At 38.9% G+C, this 24,011-nt stretch overlaps 3 protein-coding genes across 5 annotated transcripts in view; 1 reads left to right on the forward strand and 2 right to left on the reverse strand.

Annotated features, from left to right (window-relative positions):
• LOC309688873 (exostosin-1) overlaps positions 1-24,011 on the forward strand; it is a 368,281-nt gene that overhangs the window by 141,961 nt on the left and 202,309 nt on the right. The gene's annotated exons all lie outside the window — the stretch shown is intronic.
• The window catches only part of gnpat (glyceronephosphate O-acyltransferase), a 302,570-nt gene that overhangs the window by 13,185 nt on the left and 265,374 nt on the right, over positions 1-24,011 (reverse strand). The gene's annotated exons all lie outside the window — the stretch shown is intronic.
• Positions 20,923-22,542, reverse strand: LOC309689312 (E3 SUMO-protein ligase ZBED1-like). The gene is made up of 2 exons (XM_082505614.1): positions 22,170-22,542; positions 20,923-22,005 (listed from the first exon to the last, which is right to left on the reverse strand). Exons 1-2 carry the CDS (start codon positions 22,517-22,519, stop codon positions 21,330-21,332), a joined length of 1,026 nt encoding a protein of 341 aa, XP_082361740.1. The 5' UTR covers positions 22,520-22,542; the 3' UTR covers positions 20,923-21,329.

A 24,011-nucleotide genomic window follows, 5' to 3' on the forward strand; every position in this document is an offset into this window, starting at 1 on the left:
TTAATGGAATTAACGCTTTGTTTGAAAACATAATTCCCAGCCCCTCTCCTGCTTTGTGACCAATGAGCTGACAGCACACTTATGACAATTCGAGTATGACAATTCAGATTATCTCATTGGTCGAGGAAAGGTCGCTTGCGGAGAAAATACCGGAAGACAACAGATGACCACAACAAGAAGCATGGCCAACAGGGAAACAAACGCCGACACTGCGGTGCACGTCTCGGATGACAGTACACCTAAAGCTGGGCAAACACTGTGCGATTTTTTTTCAGTCACGTTATTCAGCTCTTGCTCAAACTGCACGATTGACTCGCAGGGATTAGAAGTTTGCAGGTCACGATGCAGGTCTCACACTATACGGCCCGATGCTCTGATGCGACCTGAGTGCTCACACTGTGCCAACATAACATGAAGGTTATAACAGAAAATCTGTCGCTCGCTCTCTCTGTCTTTCACTCACACAGACACACCACCATCAACTTTGCTAAATTGCTAATGAAAAACATTGATCAGGCAGCTGTGATTGAGCAGCAGTGTAAATCCAACTATTTTCACGGTTGTTGTGGTCGTGATAATTTTGTGATGCCACATCGAAAAGGCTCGGATGAGCTTTCCAAAGTTCTACAAGTGCCTCCATCACTTGTGTCCAGATCACACGCTGCACAGCCGTGCTGCGCCGTCTTTTTCACCGATGTTTACGTGTTTGCGCATGAGCAGTGTGAGCGGCTGTGGTGACACCCTCACGAGCGATTGATGATCGGGAGCTGGTCGTGAGGTGTTAATCGCTTCTCGTTACCCCACGTATACTACACGATGCACGATGAAGGCCAAAATCGGGCCGATCACCAAATCGGTCGCATGACTCAAAAATCGGCTCAAAATGGGCCAAAAATCGCACAGTGTGAGCCCAGCATTAGAGCAGCAATGTTTGTTCGCTCAGAGAAAGAAAAGAAAAAAGGCTGCAAAAGTACAGGGAGGACTGGGAAAAGGAAAACACCTGGCTGGGAAAGTGCACGATAACACCTATAAAGCGCACTGCACTGTGTGCCGGCGCACTTTTTCCATAGGCATGCTTCTAGTGGTGGGCACAAGAAGAACATGAGGGGCGTGAAAGCTCGGGGAACCCTTAACCAATTTTTTGTCCACCAGGCCACGGCAGAAGCAGATATGGTATGTAAACACTGGTTTGTTGTTTAAACCCTCTGGTTAAGGTTAATATGGGCATGTGCAGTGAATATCAGCGCTATGTGGCCAGAAGTGTGATAATATCATTTATTTTGTGTAATAAACAACTGCAAGGATGGATGATTACAACAAATAGATGACTAATACATAAAAGAAATACATAGATGAATAATGATGATGAGTTAAGGTGCGTAATCATGGGAACAAGCGGGTTTACAAACAGGAGCAGCTGATTAGCATTAGAAAAGCTGAAATAATACCTCAACTGAAGCCAATTGTACTAAATGCACTAAATGTGCACTGTTACAAGAATGTTTTTCTTTCTATTGCTTTCTATTAATGTATATAATTTTAAGTTAAGCAGGACAGAGTTCTTTTAAAGAAAGATTTACTTATATTCTCAAAAGTTAAGCATGACAGGCTTCTGTTTAAGAAAGAGACCTGTTTTACTGTGTTAATGTTGTCATTTTGAGCTAAAAATAAATGGCTAAATGATCATTTGTTTCCCATATGGTCATATCACAAAGAATAGAATATGCATCTGCTTAAATCAAATTCAAGTCAAATGGTTAAAAAATAATTTCACACACACAAAAAAAGAGCTACCACACTGGGAAGGGTGAAGACAACTGGGTTGCCCTGGCCACGAGGTGTCCCTTATTTATTTTTCAGGGAGTTGGCAACCCTAGCAGTGTCCAAGCGTTTTGGTTTTTTTTTTCCTTTTCATACCGCTGCCTCCCCTGCCATAACTCTGCGCCCCCCCTAGGGGGACTTTGGGAAGGTCTGCTCTACACTATACACACACATGGATAGATGGATCTATGAACACACACACACATCTTCAGTTTCACCTAATTGGAAAGGATTTCAGAGGAGTGAAACTACAGTATTTGAAGTTTGCTGGCAAACATGAGTAATTAATACTTCATGTTGCACAGGCTGCAGAGCTGACCTGTGCAGCTCTGTTATGAAAGAGTGTGGAGCTGCACTAATGATTGATTACACTACCAGACAGATTAATAGAGCTGTTATTTCCAAACTATAGCCACAGAATTAGGCCACTGATTTACATGTTGCTTAAAAGGGTAACAGTAAACATCAGCTAATGCACCTAGGTCCCTTGTGGGTTTATGATGTAAAATATATATATATATATATATATATATATATATATATATATATTAGTCTAGCCTCAGTCGTGTAAAGTAATTTAACTCTCTTCAGGCTTCAGATTATAATATATGGGAGATGGAAAACCATCAAATATACATTTGATTGAGGAGTCTTTTTGCAGTTTAAATCAGATTACATGCCTCTCTGCTGTCTGTGCTGTGAGGGGTTTTGCAGGATAATTGATGACTTGTTGACTTGTTAGTTAAAACATAAAGTCATCTGTTCCATATTCTGTTGTACTGATTGTGATGTTCTTTAATGCACCACAACAGGCACACCAGATGTTGTCTTTGTTAATGATGACTGGAGAGGAGTGGTTGCTTTGGACACATCATCTGCTTTGAATGTAAATTTTGGATGACCAGTTTTTGTTATGTTAGGTACAAGACCGAATGCACAATGTCATCAGCATTTTTCACTTGAAGTTTTTTATATACATGTGTGTAACATATATTTTTGGTGTGTCCCCTGCCTCTTTCTTGTTTTTTAAAATGTACAAACCAAAACAAACTATTTATTTATAGGCTTATTAAGTTATTCATCAAGTTAAGTATCAGGTGCAGTCTGAAGAGTCTGCCGTCATTTATTGCCATGCTAGTTGCTTTCCTTTTCCTTTCTGTGTGTGTGTGTGTGTGTGTGTGTGTGTGTGTGTGTGTGCGCGTGTGTCTAAAGCTCCTTCTCATCCGATAGTGCACACAGAGCAAAGCTTTGTAGAGGAGAGAACGATACAGGAAGTAGATGTTGAGGGTAGGATGTAGGGAGGGACAGGAAATCCAAATATCTGATCATACAGTTTAGAAAAATTATGCAAAAAGCATTGTGTTTAATTTTCAGGATCATGTGCTTTGCTATGAACTACATTTGCTGTATTACCTAAAAAGTGGTACCTTCCAAGAGTGTCAAAAGGGTTTGTATTTAACAAAAGTTTTCAAGGTGGTAAAATAAACATTTAGATCCTTTGCTTAGATAAAAGTCAGCTTAATTATGTGAACACAGAAAACATAACGTGCACTTACAATAGTAAATACACTTGTATAGTCACTGTGTATGCAGAATGGGCCATGTCAGAATTTTATATATTACATTTGTGTGGCTCAGTTGTTACCACACACTGTGCCTCACAGCCTCACAACACAGGGAGGTGGGGCCTTCTTGTGTGCCTGGGAACTCCAACTTCCTCCATCAGTCTACAGATATTTATTAGATTAATTGGTGGTTCTGAAATGTTCTAGCGTATGTAAACTACGTCATCTCTTTGTATTAACCTTGTGATGGATGTGTGTTCAGGGTGTATCCCAATGCTTACTTATTAAGGATTGATGCACCCCTGGATTGATAAATGCTTAAGAAAATGATCGGTGTATAATATGTATGTCATTTTAATGATTTAGCTAAAGATAACTGTATTTTTTATTCATACATTATCTATGGGGATAATGCTTTGGGACTAGGGATGGGTATCGTTTAGGTTTTATCTGATACCGGTGCCAAAACGGTACTTCTGAAACGGTGCCGGTGCTTAAACGGTGCTCGAACCGGTGCTTAAAGAATAAAGAACACAAACTTCGTCCAAAAACCTCTTGTGTTTTTATTTTCCCAGTAATTTTTTTTAAGCAAAATTATAACAAAGTTAGCCCTTTCTGTCAATAAAACATAACGTCTTTGGTTGGAACCAGTGCTTAAACAATTGAAAACAAACTTTGTCATGAAACCTGTGATGTTTAGTAGTTTTTTTGCAAGAAGATAATCATATTAGCCTTTTCTAGAGCTATACGGCATCGCTCTTGGCTGATGGCATGCCCAGCACAAGAGAAAACTCTTTCAGAAGGCGTTGATGAGGCTGGGACACACAAGTATTTTTCTGATAGGGCAGATAAATTGGGGAGTGTTTCCCTCTTACTCCACCACCAGGCCACAGGGTCTTGTCCAGAGGTAATTCCTGGCAGTCTTTTGTATATTTGAAGCTCCTTCTGTACCTGCTCTGTGATTGAGGAGACTCTACCCGCTTGAGAAGCAGCCTGTTGAAGCTCTCTGTCTTCATCCTTAAACAGCTTTTCTAAGGGTGACTTCTGGACCTTACTTAGCTGAAAAACAACAAAAAAAGATGTGTGAGGTTTGCAAAATAAATAAAGATCACTTTTAGAATGCACTGGTTGTGTTAGAAAAAATATGAAATGACATATTTTTCTGGCTTGTCCATGTCAGCATCATCCACCTTGCTGTGTGCTTTGGGGTCCTCAGTGGGAGGCTATGGACACACAGATAGTAAAAGAGCATTCCTTCAACATAGAAACTACATCATGATGCAAAAGGACAAGATTGTACACACACAATGAAAATACCTGTGCAACTGCTGCTGTGGCATTTGCAACTGCTGTCTTCTCCAACCTGTCCCAGATGTCAGTAGTTGCCTCACCATCTAGCCTGCCTTTAAAACGTGGGTCCATCATCGTGGCCTCCTTCAGAAATTTCTGAAGGTTTTCATCCTTTAAGTAAAACAAGATATAACATAGGAGCTGATACTGAAAAAAGGTAACCCTATTTTTCATGCGCATTGACATTGTCTGCAAATACCTGATATCTTTTCTGCAGACTACCCCAGACTTTCTCTTTTATTGAAGAGGTGAAAACACTGTCTTCATCACATCGTCTGAAATGTGCCTCCAGCTTGGCCAGGATGGGGATGGTTTGGCTGCATGTGGGTGACTTGTCACTTGAGACACACATGGTTGACGTGTACAGGACTTGCATGCACTTAATAAACTCCTCTGCCTTGATTAGATCAGTGTGCGTGAACCTTTCTAGCCTGTTGAAAAATATTCACAATGTTAAAGGTAACTGACGTTATTTAGCTCTTGCAAGTGATGCTCATGTCATTCACTTACTTGTCCTTGTCCATAGGCTTCCTCAGCCGTTGATCCAGAGCAGCTGCCTGGATTGCATCAAACTGCTCCATAAATCTCTTCACCATTAGGAAGAGAGAATTCCAGCGCGTCTTAACGTCAAGAATTACATTATGCTCTGGCAAATCTAAAGCACAGATAGACACAAACATATTTTAAATTACTATAAAAAAGCTAATATGAATGACAATACTTCTTGATATGTAACTGCATGCGCTACTTACTCAGGATTCGCTGCTTTTCTCTGAGCACAGTTTTGCTCAAGGATGAACGTTTGAGCCACACCACAACTGAACGGATTTTGGCACACCAGCTGGAAACTGCAGGAATGTCATACACCTTTTGTGCGGCCAGGTTGAGGGTATGAGCAAAGCATCCCACTTTTAAAAAGTCCAATTTTTTTCAAAGCAGCATCCATGTTGCAGGCATTGGCAGCAATTATTTTCCCTCCCAAGTGGAATTGCTCATAACGCTTGATATTTCTTTAGCGACAACTGGATCTGTTTGTGACTCATAAACTGCTTCAGTGCTGAGCACATTCTGCTTCATTTTGCCTTTGTAGATGTAGTGAACAGTCACTGTGAGGAAATGGTCCTGAGCAATACTGGTCCATCCATCACAGGTGATAGCGACCTTGTTAACCTGTGCCAAATTCTGGATGAGGTTGCTTTTCTCCACGCAATACCAAGCAGGTATAAGTGTGTTGGATAGATCATCCCTGGATGGGGGCTGATACCTCGGATTAAGGGCAGAAGACATCTCCCTGAATTGAAAAAAACAAACAAAAAAGAAACAAACCCCCAAACAAATTTATAAAAAGAAAGTGTTTTTGGCTTGAAATTTAATTCTTTTTTTCAGATAAAATAAATAAAACATATAAAGCAGCTCCCAGAATAAACAGAAAATACATTTGAATTTTCATTAATTTTTTTCTTCCAGATAAAAAATAAAAACATATAGCTCACCTTTTATTCAAATATAGTTTACTTATAATATTTAGAGAAGACTTACAAAGCTAAGCTGCTATGAACATATTAACCTTTACAGTATTATACAGTCTATTTTTTATGTCAGAGTAATACAACATTTTTCACCTGAATGATGGTGACTCCACCGTTGAAAATGGATGGAGATCTTTGACTATAAATTTTGCCACTGCCCTATGAATTTCGTCCACTTTTTCTTTCGTCATTTTAGCCTTTTTGGCCAGGGTGAAGGGAGTATCTGCCATCAAACAAGAAGACAGCCGCATGTAGCTATGATGATGTTTGCTAGTTCACCTTACATGCATTAATTTAATAACGTGGTTAAATTACACACGAACAACATTAAGATACTCACGCAGAGAAGAACGGCTGCTGCTGCCATCATCATCATCATCAGTTATCATTTCTGCTACACTGGCAGGGCTAGGGGCCGGACTCTCCTCTTCGGGTTCTTGGATGTTGCTAACTCCGAGAACAGGCACCACACCCGCAGTAGATGTGCTAGGTGTGATGTCTTGCTGCAAGTTATCAAATGCAGTGCATTTCTCGGCTTTTAAAAAAACGCTATGCGATGCCATGTGTTTCATTAGATTTGAGGTGTTACCTCCTTTGCACATTATTACCTTTAAGCACTTGTTGCAGGCTGCTGAGTTTATATCTTTTGCTGTGAAGTACAGCCACACTCTCGAGCGCTTCGCCTTCGGCATTTTAGCTCTGCTCTAAAAAAAAAAACCCGTTACGTACCTGGGCCCGCCTACTATCCTGGGAAAGGAAGTGATTGGCTAGATTTCTCAGGGAAAAAAGCACCGAAATGAAGCACCGAATTGTGCGGTGCTTTTCGGTCTGGTTACTACCGTTTATGTCAGAACCGGTTCCACAATGGCACCGGACACTGGTACCCATCCCTATTTGGGACTGCAGATGGAAATTAGCTGATAGATAAATATGATACAAGGCATGTTTTCCTTTTTATGTCATTATGTATTTTGTGCATGGTCCCTGAAATAAGACACAATGTAAAATAATAATAATAATAATTATACAACTTAATATATTAGTGGATTCATATTCTAAAGCTTACAAAAACAACAAACACCTCATATTTTAAAATAATAAAATGGAGTACAAAGTACAAAATTTGCAGACAACAACCGCAACGTGAAATCAATAGTCCTCCAAATTGGTATGGTGATCCTCACTTTTTTTTTGTTCTCCTTCTCATGACATGGAAGAATGACAGATTCAGGGAAACAGAGTCATGTTCAGCACAATGTACATTGAGATTATTACATTGTTGCAACAGCTTTTGTTGTGATTATAATACATATGAAATCCATAAACACAAATTTTTTAGCATTTATGTTTATGCCTAACAAGAGCATAATAATTATTTTACAGCTACTACACTACCTTGTGGTTCGACATGTAAAAAATATAACAGTGTGGTGTACTTGGAAGATACTGCACAGGACCGACTGTTATAAAAGCGATTTTATAAGGAAAATTTGTTTGTGTTGAGGGAAAAAAAAGGACAAAGTTCAAGATAAGAAGAAGTTTGATATTGAGAGTGTCTCCAGAGCTGCCATGGAGAGTAGCTGGCCATTACTGAACTCCCATAAAGCTTTGTGTGCAAAGAAATGCTGAATGCTGAAATTCTAGTCTTTGAACAATACGTTGTTTTCACAGCTCAAGTGAAACTCTCGTCAACTTGACTGACACACATTTTAGTTCTAGCTGAGAACAGTAAAAACAATAAAAAGAAAATAGACTGTCAGCCCACCCAAACTGTTTGACTGACATTTATAGTTTCAGAAAGCATAGTTCCTACAGAACTTAGCAGCGAGCACTTGCTATGTGATTTAAGGACATATGAAAAAATTATTTGTGACTGTGCCTCGGGTGGTGCTTGTAGAAAAGTATGTAAATACTGTAGAAATGCAAACAAAAAAGAATTTCCATTGATCTCATTGTGTGCTGTGAGTAAGCATATAAAGAGCTGCTTGTAGCAAGGTGTTCAGCATTGTATAAGGTAGTTTTTTTTGTTCCCTTTCACTATGACCATGCAGGTGTCTGTTTGATGGATTGTCTCTATCATCTCCTTTAGCTTCTCTGTCTACTGTAGTCTGTATTCTTCAGAAAATAATCAAAATTGCCTATTCCAGCTCATGCACACATGCTGCAACTTTTCTGTTGAGTTCTTTCCTGCCCCACTCACCCACATTTCCCTACATATGTTACTTTGCAGAACATATTTGCTTCTTATGTTGACTGAAGCATTCCCAGTTCTCCACTGACAGAAAGTATTTCATGACAAGCTATCAGATAAGAACAAAAAGTCTGAGTTTGCACTTGGCTATAGTTTTGAATAGGAATCTTGGTCTGCAAATTATTATTGCTCAGTTAAAAGCCAGTGGGGGAATATGGCAAACATGTGAGCAAACAATTGTGGGCAAAAATTGGTCTGTAAATTGTAATTTTTCTGAGATTATTCATTATGGTACCATGTCTGTAGTAGCAGGCTGATTACTACTAGAGCAGGATGGTTACACACCCTTTTGTTATGGCCTCAGATTTTTAACCCACGATAAATGAAAGGGCTCAAAAAAGCCAGGCTATCCTTCAATCTCCTTAACCTCAATTAAAAGTGTTTCCCAATCAATTAACTGTATCCAAGATGCACTCATTGAGACTTTATATGGAGCGGCAATTTCCAAGATTTAAAGGTAAATCATCTGCATACGAATTTTTAAAAATGTACAAAGAGAAAAAGAACAATGCCAGATAGACCCTTATGGAATTTCAGATGTCATAACTGCTGATGCAGAGTAGTATTTCTCAATATTAACAAAAAAAAGTCATGAGTTTGATTTAAATTAGTTAAGAACCAAATCCTTGACTCCTTCAAAGTGTTCCAGGTGTTCTGTCTTAATGGGTTAATCATGATTGACATTGTTAAAATCAACACTTAAGTCCAGCAGAACTAAGAAAGCACAATCACCAGAATTAAAGGTCTGATGGATATTGTTCTCGTCTAGAAATAATAGTTGAATAAAAATAATGTTTTCTAGACTTTTAGCATAAAGTAGCAGTTCTGATATAGCCATTCTTAAAGAAGCAAGGAATTTTCTTCTATGAGAATGACTGTACTACTGTGTAAACACACAGGAACTATACTAAAAGCGAAACATAAATTTATAATTGTAAGAACACCAAGATCTATCAGATCAAAGTTGTCCTTAATAAACCAAGATGGAAGATCTATTGCAGAGGTGGAGGACGTCATGAGAAACCAAGACTAAGAACTGGGAAAAAGACACAGTTTGAGAATTCCACTATTGGCTGGCAAACCAAAAGATTGACTCCAAGAATTAAAATATTTGCTCCAACAGTTTTCATTGTGTTTTATTGTGACAGCTTCAAACATCCTACCTGTTCCTTTTGTGTTTTAGCCTAAAGCCCTAAGATACAACTTTTGTGTAATGTAGTTGTAATTGTAGTTGTTCTTCTGGAAGCACAGCTGTTTGAATACATTTTTGATTTAATACTTAATGGTTAGTTCTCCAACACAAAAATGTTTTAACTTTACATAAAATCCTGATTCATAATATCACACCTGATTCTCTGCTTTTTCCTTTATCCGGACAGAATACTGTCATCAAGACAAGTTAGCTTCATTGTCATCTGTGTTTCATTTTCAGCTCGGTGGGTAAATACCTGTAATCAGCAGTCTAGGACAGTAGAGCCAAAGTATACTGCAGCTTTTTTTCTTTATTAAATGAAGACCTTTTTTTTAATTAAAGATCAATTTTGAATCAGATTGTAAAACTAAAAATTCCAATCCATAATAAGTGAGCATAACACGATATAATATTGCTGAAAAAACTGAATAGTTTCTTTCAGGGCTTGATTTAATCTCATCATATCTACTGTACAGTCATTTAAATTGCATCAGTTGACTAATGCAATGTTCCACTAGAATATAATTTTTGTTTTAAAAAAAAAAGGAACAAAACTTGCTCAATACAAACACAGGAAAACAGACTATGACTGAAGGACTTGCCTACTAGATTACTGCAAGAATGTAGGTTGGCCAAACAGTGAAAGTAGAACTTGAAGGTAACAGGAATGCAAAACAAGTAATTGGGACATAATTAATTAACATAATTAACATAATTTGTCATCCATTAATCTATCCATCCACCCCCCCTCCCCCTCTCTTTTACTGCACTGTTTATTCATTCTATTTATTTTATCTCTAAGCATTTTTTGTATATCTTTACAGACCGTTTGTCAGAATACAGTTCAGTTTGTACACCTGAAAAAAATTGCAATTTGTCTTTTCCATTGGCATTCCTTCATTTCTTCAGGAATTGCTTCGAGTCTGTCCATTTATCTTTTATCACCTTTCAATTCCATCAGCTTTTTCTTTTCTCATGCAGAATCACATTTATTGTAATTCCAGTCTCATTATGGTTTCTCTCTGTTTTTCATATTTACTATGAAGTATGAACTACTGGATCTCAGAAACTGTGGTGACAGTTGAATGTAATATTTGTTCTTCTGTCTCTGTATTTTTTGAGCTACAAGCACAAAACTAGAGGTCTGTAAATTTATATCTCTGGTATTTAATTGGCGCGTAATTGCTGAGACATGGTACATGAAGTTGCTAGACTGATTATATGTTGATGTACTACAGAGGAAGCCACAAAGAAAAGACAACAGGGTTACTTCCCATCGTAAACTGCATTTTCAGGTTTATCTGTGCTTGCTGTCATTTTCATAGTGACTTATGAAACTATTTAAAAAGGTTTCTCTTTTAAATCCGTATTGCTCTCTTAAAGACCCACATGATAAATGTAATTCTTGGTTCTTCAAAGAGGTCCTTGGGGATTTTTTGTTAAATTGTCAGTAGAATTGTTGAAGTTACAGAGGACAGACATGAAGCGCTTTAATGTTGAGTCAGCTGAATTCCTGTGGGAGTCTTTGTTAAGAAAAAAAAAACTGAACATGGAACTCACCACTGAAGGTGCCCTGTTTTTATAGTCTTCTCAGTTGCTTCAAATCCATTGAAATCAATTAAGTCTTTTCTAAAGCTTCTTCAACATCACAGGATGGTCACTGCTCTTATACACAAACCCTTTAATATTGATTTTATTTTTTCTTTTCAGGTACTAATGAATAAATATAACACATAGAAATTTACATTTACAACATTTGAAATGCATTCAAATCTATGAATTACATTTAGCCCTATTTTTAAATTCTTTACATTCTTTTATATCAGACTCCTTTAATTTGGATGATGTTCTGCTTTTGGAGTTTAAGTTCCTCATAATGTATCATGCACTGTGTGACGCAGGCAGGATTGCACGACCCAGAAGGCAAAACTAAACTCAAACCTCAGCTTTATTGCTGGACTGAAACGAATACAAAAACTTAACTGGAAAGAACAGGAACTAAACAAGCAGGCAGAACTCACAGGAGGAGAATGAAGAGGAGTGCAATGCCAGACAGAGGGAGACACAGACACTAAATACACAAGGAAATCAGGGCAAAGAGGAAAAACCTGAGACACACAGCTGGCAACAGTCTAATAGATGGGACAAGCTGAGCATGACCCCAGGAACAGAGGGAGCGAGAGAGCAATGGACCAGAGAGGGCAAGGGGCGAGAAAGAGACACACAGACAACTCGACAAACACAAAGAGAAGACAGGACAGAGTTCTGTCCTCAACCCAACAGAACACCTTTGGGATGAACAAGTGCGGAGACTGTGAACGAGGCTCTCTCGTCCAACATCGGTGTCTGACCTCACAAATGTGCTTCTGATACAATGATCAGAAATTTCCATTATACTTCATGGAAAATCATAAATTCGGTATCCCCAGTTGGTAGAATATTTAAATTCTGTTTTTACTAACAGTGTAAATACAGTGTTTATTGGTCAGTGCACACTATCGCACTCATGGGCAAGACTGCTGATGTGACAGTTGATCAGATGATGATCAATGACATGCTCCACAAGGAGAGTATGGCACATTGTGCTTTATCAAAGGGTTGAATGTGAGAAAGAAAGCGTAGTAGAAAAAGGTGCACTCGCAACTGGGATGGCCACAGTTGTGGTTCGATCATCAAGAAAATATAATTCCTGAACTTGTGAGAGCCTCACAGAGACTCAGGCTTGTGTCATCACATCAAGCGTCATCATCCAAAAACATCTTCATAAAAGGAACTACAACTGTTGCATTCCTAATATCAAGCCAGCCATGAACCAGAGGCAATATTAGCAATGTCTTACCTGGGTTAGGAGAACAAGAACTGAGCTTTTGCTATGAAGGAGGTTCTCAGATAAAAGTCATCTTTGCCTCTCATTTTGAAATGAAGATCATAAGTTTGGATGACGAGTGGAAGGACACAAATTTAAAGATGTTGGAAGTCCAGTGTGCAGTTTCTGCAGCCAGTAATGATTCAGAGTGACATGCCATCTGCTTTTGTAAGGTGGTGTCCAAAGTCAACAAATCTGTCTACCAGGAAATTATGGAGTGTTTCAAGCTTGCATGTGTTGACAAGCTTTATGGAGGTGCTGATTTCCTTTTCCCAAAGCACATGTCCACTGTTCCAAAACTACTACTAAATGGTTTGATGACCATCTTATTATTGTGGGTTAGAAACATCTGGAAGCCCCACCTCAGTGTTTAACTCTACTTTTTAGAAGTTCTTTTCATGATTGGTCTTAGAAAATATTTTGTGATTTGAGATGCTTCTGATTTTCATGAGCTATAATCATGAAAAAGATATAAAATAGTTTGAATGAATACAAAATCTTTAGATAATTTAGATATGGTTGTCAGATCTGGATAAGGGTCAGCTAATGCTAGTTTGCCCATAATTCACTGTGATAACAAATGGGAAACTAATGCTGGCTATTGAAAATGGGCATAAAAAGAATGCACTAATTGGACAAAGCTAAACTGAACAACTGTTTCCAAGCACTGTTTTTTTTTTTTACCATGGACGACCGTGGCTCAGGGGGGTTGGGAAGCGTATCTGTAACTGCAAGGTTGCCGGTTCGATCCCTGGGCTCTCTGTCCTGGTCGTTGTGTCCTTGGGCAAGACACTTTACCCTACTGCCTACTGGTGTTGGCCAGAGCTTGCCTCCACCAGTGTGTGAATGCCAGAGTGAATGAATAGTGGCATTGTAAAGCGCTTTGGGTGCCTTGAAAAGTGCTATATAAATCCAATCCATTATTATTATTATTATTACTAAATCCAAAGTTGTTTTAAAAGAAAATCGTGTCACTTGGCAGCCTCTGGACAGTGGCTCTGGACATTTATTTTGGGCTGTTATTTTAAAAGATGATCTTTAACTGTATCTTTTAACTGTAATAAACAAAACAAAACAAAAATCTACATGTACAAAATCACCAGTCAGATCTGCTGACATTGCTTAGACATTGATGACATTGGTTAAAAAAACATCTTAATAGGCTTTTTTTGCCCTGTGAATATATTTACCATCAGCTGAGCTGTTGTGGAATCCTTTGATGGGTTTAAATTCAGGAGTCTTTGAGTTTCAAGTCTCTCCAGTCTAATATTGTGAATACTGAACAAAAAAATGCAAATCTCTTACTACAGTGGTGTGAAAAAGTGTTTGCCCCCTCCCTGATTTCCTTTTTTTTGTGTGTGTTTGTCACACTTAAATGTTTTGGATAATTAAACAAATTTAAATATTAGACAAAGATAGAAAAAGTGAACACAAAATGTATTTTCTAAATGAAGGTGCTTGTTAAGGGGGGAAAAAAATCCAAACCTACGTGAAAAAGCGATTGCCTCCTAAACCTAATAACTAGTGGGGCTACCCTTAGCAACTGCAATCAAGCATTTGCGATAACTAGCAACAAGTCTTTAGCAGCACTGTGGAGGAATTTTGACCCACTTTGCAAATTTGTTGTAATTCAGCCACATTGGGTTTTCGAGCATGAACTGCCTTTTTAAGGTCATGCCACAGCATCTCAATGGGATTCAGCTCAGAACTTTCACTAGGCCAGTTCAAAGTCTTTATTTTGTTTTTCTCGTCATTTAGAAGTGAATTTGCTGGTCTATTTTGGATCATTGTCCTGCAGCAATGATCCAAGTGTGCTTCAGCTTCAGGTCGCCAACAGATGGACTGACATTCTCCTTTAGGATGTTTTTGTATACAGCAGAATTCATGGTTTCAATTACTATAACAAGTCTTCCAGGTCCTGAGGTAGCAAAAAAGCCCCAGAACATCACACAACCACCACCATATTTTACTGTTGGTATGATGTTCATTCATGATTTTTGGCAAATATGAGATGAGCATTGATGTTTCTTTTGCTCGTCACTGGTTTTCTCCTAAAGCCTCTCATATATGTCATTTTCGCCCAGTCGCTTTCTTATTGCTGAATCATGAAGTCTGACCTTAACTGCGAAATGTGAAGCCTGCAATTCTTTCATGTTGTTTTGGGTTCTCTTGTGACTGCCTGGATGAGTTGTCAATGTGTTCTTGGAGTAATTTTGGTAGGCCGGTCACTCCTGGGAAAGTTCACCATCTTTGTTTTCTCCATTTGCGTATAGTCGCTCTCACCGTGGCCCGCTGGAGTCCCACAGCTTTAGAAATAGCTTTGTAACCTTTTCCAGTGACTTTGTTTCTCAGGTGTTTCTTTAAATTGTGGTGTGAAATGTTGTTTTTTGAGATCTTCTAGCTTGCTTTACTTTCTCAGACAGGTTCTATTTAAACGATTTCTTGAGTAAACAGGTCTGGCAGTATTTAGGCCTTAGTGTGTTTAGTAAAAGTGAACTCAGCTTTCAAAAAAAATATGGTTAGTCACAGTTAATTCATTTAACAAGAGCAGCAATTACTTTTTCACATAAGACCAGGTAAGTTTGGGTAGCTTTTCTCCTGTAATCAATGAAACCATCATTTAAAAACTGCATTTACTCTGCACTGTAATGTAAATTTGTGGTCAATGATCTGAAGCATGTAAATATAACAAACATGCAAAAAACCCTAGGAAATCAGGAAGGGGGCAAACACCTTTTCACGCCACAGTATAAGGGAAAGTTCCCCTAATAATACATTTTACATTTGAGTTTCTCACATTTGACTCAGTTTCGGGTCCAGCCTCAAGTGCCCATTGAGGAGCAGCAGTTTTTTCCCAGTTTTTAAAATGATTTTAGCCCCTGAGGTTGGCACTTTCTGATGTAAAATGGTAACTGCACAGAAGTTTAATCTGTGTAAGTCCAGGGTTTAGGCATACTAGAGTTACAGTCTACAGTGTAGAACAGGAGGAACGTGAAGATGACATATCCCCGCGGCCTGTCTGCCCTCGACGGACAATGTTTCGCTCCGATCAGCAGATCAAGACCTGATCACTTTACATAGGGATGCATTGTAACCTCTGTAACTACACACACGTGTACACACCTACAGAATAGCTGGGGTTCAGGTCAGAAGCAGATATGCTGGAGTCTGCTGCCCATCATAGCTGCATTGATTTCCTTTCTCCTGCGTCAGGCTGTCTTGTCAACAGACTCCTCTAGATGAATTATTCACAGGACAGCCCTGCCACGATCTGTAAATAAATACTTAACTAATATTGGCCTCTACAACCCACAGTGCTCAGCTTACTGTGAGGGGGGCTTTGAAGGAAAATGAAGACAGCAACACAAAATTGGCCCTGAAGATAAGTTTTCATCCATCCTTGTTGGAATCTGTTAAGTGTTTAATCGCTGGCTTATTTGTGGTGATCTCAAACCGCAATAGTGTTTCCTCCCCTGATGCTGTATAATCAGAGTCTTGGTAGAATTGATTACATGTATAGTGCTAATTAAATTATTAAGTCAAACAAACTGTAGCTTTGTTATACTGTTGTTTTTTACATCTCAATAGACTGCGCGAAAACTATTTTTCACATTAAAGGGAAACAACAGATAACAAATTATATTTCCTCGTCTTGCTGATCTTTCATAATTAGCAAGAGTTCGTAATGCTGATGAAATGTAACTTTGAAGGAAGCATTCCATCTAATGCAAGTTATTTTTAATATTTAGAAGAAGAAAAAACAAAAGTGTGACACATGTTTTCACACTCGAGGCACAAATCACTCTTCTTCACACTGTTCTTCACGCAATACTCAGTGGAGAAATGACCATATGGAGCAAAGTGTTAAACAACATTCACAGGCTTCTGTCTGTTCATCAGCCTTCACACAGTGTGTATACCAAAGCAAAACCCACCTTGAGGCATTTTTGATGCTGTATCAAGCAAAAACAATATAGCAGGAAAAGAGCATCATTAGACTGGCTGTAGAGTAGCTCTAATTACACTAATGGGCTCTCTTGAAATGTATCTCTCCCTATTTTTAGGTGTGTCTACAGTAAAATCCTCTTAGGAGCTTTGTGCAGCATATACAATAATAGTACACGCGATAATGATTAAATAGTGCCCTAACATAGACATTATTAAATAAAGCCCATTTCTTGACTACTTCAGAGCAAGCAGAGATGCTTCGCTCCAGTGGCTTTGTTACCAGTTCACAGAACAGCCACCTTTAGAGGCAGATCTCTGATAAGGCCAGGCAAGATGTCAGAAACCCATGATGTCTTTTTTTCAGATGTCTGACTCCTTAACCCAAAATGTTCACCAGTCTTCCTATCTGACACTCTGTACACTTGTGTATTTTGTCTACAGCCATGTAACGTTTTCTTCCACTTTCCCATAACTTCCTTTTATTCCAGTTTTATAGATTTTAGACTTCTGGACCACAAAAAGTGCTAAAGTTTTAAAACTTTAAATTGCTTTCTTTTGTTACAGACAATAGAAGTAGTACAGGAACAATGAAGAAATGCAGTACACAGTCAGCCATCATGGAGAACCCAGAAATCTACTTCACACCAGTACAATCGTCCTCATTTTGTGGCTTTTTATCTGAGTAATATGTAATACATAGTAAAATGACTGTGTTAGATTGTAGATTGTTTTAAAAAGGGGGGTGTGCAGTCATGTTATGATTGCCACGCTTCATAGGTTTAATCTTGCAGTGTGAAGCAGCAGGTCTTAACCCCGATTTGTGACCGTCTTTCATTTTATGAGCTTTGGATTAAAACATCTGCCATGTGGTGTATGCTACACATAACGAGGTTTGTAATAAGATCAGCCTGCGTGACACTGGGATCACAGCTATTTCTCTGTTACAAAGCCTCTTTCCTCTTTTAGACTTTCATCTGAGCAGACAGATTTTTTTCTCTGTATGGATTTGGTGGACTGACAGAAGCAAAGGAGTCTTTTTCTTTCTGTCTTCTCAGTGTGCCACTCTCTCTCTCAGCGTCAAGCTTAACCATTTTGTAAATGACATGTTAGAAAAGCATTGTATTGTCAGTAACATTTTTTTTGTTAGTGCAGCTGTGTACACTCCCTTCATGATGAATCAACTAAAAGTATCGTTTTTAGGATTCAAGTCAGTTTTTCGCCTCTCTATTGTGTTTAAACTTTGTAAGACTGCTGGCTTGACTGCATTTGTGCTGATACTGTATTGCTTTCAGCGAATGACCAGTGTGAACTTTCTTTTATGGCTTTGTTATGTGTGTGCACATTTGCGTTTAACAACAGATAAAAACAGATATAACAAGACGCATTTTTCCTTTATGGCTAACAGTTGACAACAGACCTCCTGCTGAGATTTTAAGAAACTGGAACGATGACTCAAAACTTACTTTAATCGCTTTACACAGCATGAAGAGATTGTGTATGTGTTTTAATGTTTCTGTGTTGTAACTCACTGAGGATTTTGCTCCTTGTATATACCAAAGAAGCATAGATAATTTTTACCACAGTGTTGTCATGTCTTTGTGACTCATTGAGGTAAAATCCCAGTCACACAGACCAGGTGGCCAGTTGGTGACCTCTGACAATATCTGGTTTGTATGGTTGGCCAGGTTGGTGATTGAGAAGATTGTTCGGCATCAAAATAAAGGTTGCCTTTCAAAATGTGTAGGTTGCAGTAGTCCAACTGGTCAAGGAATACACGTTTCTCTACTGATTGAAGGTTTCCAGTCTCTAGGCCTATGTGACTGAAGCCTAACAAAGTACATTTTAACCCTTTATAATGAAATCTATACTGTGCAGTATGGCCAATTTGTGTCTTTATGTCAATTCCAAATAAGAAGTTGGAGTTCATTGCTGTTCTCTATGTAATGCAAAAGCATACATTCCTCACTGAGAAACTGAGACACTACCTCAGTGCCTGTGAAGGTAAGTTCCTTAGCAGTATGCTGGACTACACATTATCTCAAGAGCTCATATAGTCCTCTGATGCAACAACAATAACCTGAGATACATTTATTCCTTTTTGATGGAGAAGGGAAAAAGGGACTAACAAGTAAACGTATCTGTTAGTAAAGAGGAAAAGTCTGTGTGCAAAAAGTTATAGAGCAAATTTGTTCAGAAAGGATAGCAGCATGTCTACAAGTGAGAATGGCAAGTGAATGCTTTTCATTCAGCATGACGTCAAAAAAATGTAAATTTTTGTAGGCCTAAGGTATTTCTGTCAAGTTGTCTAAAAGTTAAACATTTTGTTGCCCAGTGTTAAAACATACAGGGAGCTGAAAAACAGTGACGATACAAAGACAGAAACAAAGTCTGGAAAAGAGAGAGATATAATTGCTCTGGGGGATTGTATCCGCATTCAGCCACTACTGGGGAGATTGGTGACATCCACCATATTGATTAGTGCATTTAATGCTAACACACACACACACACACACACACATCCATGCTGGGATAGCACAATGTGATTCCATAGCCACTCTCCCAGTTCCAAACCTGATATGCTTTAGCTAATTCTACACTTCTTTTCTACTTCTTTCTTCTACTGATATGTTTCTCTGTGTCTTCTTTACTTTACACTTTCTTTCTAACTGTATGTTCTGTACAGCTGGTCTCAAGGTGACATAGAGAAAAACCTGTTAAAAAGAAACTTTCAAGTTCATCAAATTGTATTTAAGTCAGTTGCTGGAACGTAAAATCCGTGCGTGGACATTACACATGACTTATTTAGCTGTTTTGAAATGAGGCATAATGTGGGAGGAGTCAGTCTGCCTGAGAAACCAAAAGACACTGAAAGCTCATATTGTAACAATCTGTTTATCACAAAGGCAACCCACCCTAAAGTGTTCCCTACTTTACCCTCTCAAATAATTTATGCATCATTCAGTAAGACTTCAACCAAAGTTGTTACAGTATGCAGCAGCACACTGTATGAATTGAGGAGTGGACCCAAAATCTAGACACAAAGGAACATGAGACTAAACTTGAATATTAACAAAAGGCAAGCCTTTTAATATGGCTAAAAGGTGGGGAAACAAAAGGCACATGCACACTGGGGAGAAACTAACTAGAACTAAACTGGGAAAACTGAATGCTGAAGACAAAGAGCAAAACCTTGAATGTGGAAAATCCTGGCGACATGGAAACATGTCTCCTGACAAAGACTGAATGAGAAAACACAAACTAAATACACACAGGAGGATAATGAGGGAATGGGGAACAGGTGGGAACATAGCTGGGACAAATCAGACCTAACAAGACAAGGGGAAGCAAAACTAGACACAATGCACATAGGGCAAGGACTTTCACAATAAAACAGGAAACAGAATGTAATGCAGACATGACAACACGAACTTGATAACATAAGCAGTGTTGGTCAAGTTACTTGAAAAAAGTAATCGGTAACTAATTACTGATTACTTCCCCCAAAAAGTAATCCCGTTACTTTACTGATTACTTATTTTCAAAAGTAATTAATTACTTGGTTACTTTTTAAAAACACGATTTACAATCTGAAGAGGTGATAAAGCGATAGATCTTTCAGCCCAATTCTACTTTTTCTACATAATCCATCATACAAAATGTAATCAAATGGAAAAGTCTCTTTTTTTAACTTGTTTTATCAGTTTTAATCTTTTAACTTTATGCATCAAGCAAAAATTTAATTATATGCAACATTCTCTGACTTGAATAAATTAGTTTAACATTTAAACCTATTTTCTACACATTCCAGCACATAAAATAAAATATTTTTTGTGTTTACACTCACTCTCACAGCAGAAAATAAATAAAGTCAAAGACTCAGCGGTCCTGTTGCACTATTTTCACCTGACACTAGCAAAACTAGTGTCTGTCCGTCAGAGGATAGACTTTAAAGTTCTGATGCTGGCCTATAAAGCTCTGAATGGTTTAGGACCAAAATACATCAATGACCTCCTGACCCAGTATGAACCATCCAGATCCCTCAGGTCATCTGGATCCGGTCTTTTATCAGTTCCCAGAGTCAGAACCAGACACGGAGAAGCTGCATTCAGCTTTTATGCTCCTTATATCTGGAACAAACTCCCAGAAAGCCTCAGATCAGCTGAAACACTCAGTTTATTTAAATCCAGGTTGAAGACTCACCTGTTCTCAGCTGCATTTGAATAAAGCACCAAATCCACACTTTAAGCTTAAATTTCAAAACTTACATTTAACTACTGATTTTATCTACTGTTCTGATTTTATCTGTTTTGATTTTATATACTGTTGTTTGTTTGTTTGTTTGTTTGTTAATTAGTTAGTTAGTTTATTTGCTTGTTTTAATCAATTTTAAATAGTGCTGTCAATAGATTAAAAAAAATTAACTAACTAATCTCACAATTTTCTGTTATTAATTGCGATTAATCTCAATTACTTTATTAATAGCCTGGCTCCAATTACATTTTTTTTATTCTTTATATTTTAAGATTGTAACAGACATTTATGCAACACAATGAAGTAAATGCAGAATAAACACAAAGAATGTATGCTGAAATTCAAAGAGAATTTTAATAGTTTTCATCAATCTTTAACACAGTGAAAACTTACAAAAAACCTTTAAGGCCATCAACAGTGACTGAACCCAGGCCTACAGGTTAAAGTGAATATCATAACAATAAAGGGTGCACAAAACTCAGTATTTAAAACACAAAAAGACACAGCTGAAAACCCAGAATGTTGAACATTTTTCACTTCAAAGGAGCAATCTGGATTAGTCCTTCTTTGCACTCAGCCAGTTACTGAGGCAGACTATTCTGTTTACATTGTCTGATGACAAAGAAGCACGCTTCTTTTGAATGATGTGACCTGAGAGTGAGAATAATCTCTCACAAGGCACTGTGGTTGCAGGGGTTGACAGGTACTTGCGTGCAATAGGTGCCAGCCTGGCATGTGCTCCTTCTCTCTTTAACCACCACTGTAGTGGACACTCTCCTATGTCAATTTTGGGCTCTGCTTTGTACAGATTCAGACAGCAGTCTATAGCATCTTCCTCTTCCTCTGTATCTGAATCAGGAGAACCCAGCAAGCAGATGGACATCTTGCTCTTCTTTGGTGAGGGTTCCTCTGTTGTCTGAGCAGATGGTTGGTGTGCATCCGTCTCTGACATCAGAAGGTCATGTACTGATGCCCACACCTCTCTTCTTTCATCTTTGGAAAGGCATTTAAGATCTTTAAACCTGGGATCAAGGGCAGTAGCGATCTTCAGCCATGTGAGATTGCTGCTGTCCCTCCGCTGAGCTAGGTCTGTGGTAAAAATCTTCTTAAACCTCAAAACGTAGACTGGGTCATCATCTGAGGGCTCCATAATCCTGAACAAATGACACAAGGCTGGCAACACCATGGAACAAGAGACATACCGCTCTCCTCCCAGCAGTTCGGTAACATATCTGCAATAGAAAGATCAAGTCTGTATTTTTCTATTAATCACACAGAGACAAACATAAAAACTACATATGAAAATACACAGAGAGGTGGAGGTGGAGAACATACTTGAAAACAAAGCTAGAATGCAAAGATAGACACACAATCATGAGAAACAAAATGTATTTACCTGCAAGGTTCCAGTAGTTCCTCCAGCTTTTGCAGTCTGTCAAGCTCCTGGTCAGTCAACATAGTCACCTTGCTGTTTTGTTGAGTCAGGATGGTGGTCAGCCCAAATTTGTTTCTCTGGATCCGCTTGATCATCTCTAGGGTGGAGTTCCATCTTGTTGGAACGTCCTGAACAAGCGGTTCTGTTTGATGTCCATGTGCAGCTTGCTGTGCCTTTAATTCCTGAGCGTTTGCTGGACTATGCTTAAAATGTCCAACAATCTTGCGACATTTGGCCAGAGCCCTTTCAAATGCGCTGTCATTAAGAGAAACTGTGACCGTTCTTTGCAGAATGTGGGCCATGCAGGGCATGTGTTCAAATGGAAGTAGTCTGGCGGCTGCAACCATGTTACGAGCACTGACGGTGCCAAGCGTGGTTACCTTGTCTTTGATTTTCCATTCGTTTGCAACATTCAGAAAATGGTCAGCACACGCCTCAGCATAGTGTCTCTCTTCAGTTTTACTCACTGTTAGTGCAAACGATTGCATAGTCCAGTCGTTATCAATAAAATGCGCCATGACCCCCAAGTAATTATCGTTGTTCACCGAAGTCCAGTGGTCTCCGGTGAGAGCGACATTCCTTACTTGCACAAGCTTGCTGGACTGCTGAGCCCTCTGGTCCCCATACAAAGTGTGCAGTCTCGACACAATGGTTCCTCTCGAGGGCAGATTGTAACACTCATCTCCTGATGCAGCACGAATGACTTCTCTCAGTCCATCATCTTCTACTATGCTAACTGGTCGGCAGTTTTTAGCTATCCAAACAACCAAGGAATTGGTTACCTTTTCTCTCACATTTTTTGTTATTCGTCCACAAGCACCATACTCCTGAAGCGTAGACTGGCGAGGTCCCGTAGAGGTGGATTCAGTTGGGTGTTTTGCTCTCAGGTGATACGCCAGTGATGAACTGCTTCTGTGGTACTTGAATTCAGCGTTGCAAATTGTGCATCTTACTCTCGTTTTGTCCAACAAGCCATCAGGCAACTTCTTAAAGAGAAACTTTCCACCCAAAAGTCCGCCCTCGTCCATGCTTGCGTGTGTTAGCTAGTGTTAGCTAGATAGTAGCATGGTGTCACTTCTTCTTCTAATCATTTCTGTCAGGCCAAACGCCAGCATAGCACACTGTTGCCCCCTCCTCCAGAGGTGCTCATGAATTTAAAGGTCTTAGATTACACGAAATTAATAAAAAAACAAAATCAGCGTTAAATTTTTTTAATGCATTAAACATTTCGCGTTGATCTTAACAATTAACGCGATAATTTTGACAGCACTAATTTTAAATCATGCTTTTTATTTGTTCTTGTTTCTAATGTCTCTGTAAAGCACTTTGAATCACCTTGTTGTTGAATTGTGCTATACAAATAAACTTGCCTTGCCTTGCCTGTAAAGCAGGACTGCGGGAGGCGGAGGTTTACCCTGGTGCAGGTGTGCCACGGTCAGTTGAAGAATCCGCGACTTTCTCTGTGAGTTTCCCATTACGTCGTTGCGCACTCGGTGCTTGCTTGGAAGTTTAGGGTTTTTTTTCGCTGTAAAAAGAAGTTTTCTTCCCACGCACGAAGGACACTAATGTTTTTGTCACTTTTTATGGAATCAAACTCAAAGTAAGGTCAGTACTTCCACGCTTTAAACGCTGCACACTCATACTCTCTCCCACAATCGATATGTGATCCATTGTTGATCTGCACACAGCTGTTGTCACTAACGGCGCACTCGCTTACGTCACTGTCGTGAGACATTCTCGCAAAAAATCACGGTTTTAGTAACGCAGTAACGCAGCGTTCCTACGGGAAAGTAACGGTAATCT

The sequence above is a fragment of the Aulonocara stuartgranti genome (assembly GCF_965226115.1).
Source record: "Aulonocara stuartgranti genome assembly, chromosome: 15".
Taxonomy (NCBI): domain Eukaryota; kingdom Metazoa; phylum Chordata; class Actinopteri; order Cichliformes; family Cichlidae; genus Aulonocara; species Aulonocara stuartgranti.

Excerpts from the sequence above, each read along its gene's own strand:
- LOC309689312 (XM_082505614.1), bottom strand. The coding sequence starts at position 22,519 with ATGCCCTGCATGGCCCACATTCTGCAAAGAACGGTCACAGTTTCTCTT. Across the intron at positions 22,006-22,169 it reads GAACTACTGGAACCTTGCAG|ATATGTTACCGAACTGCTGG; the intron begins GTAAATACATTT and ends TTTCTATTGCAG.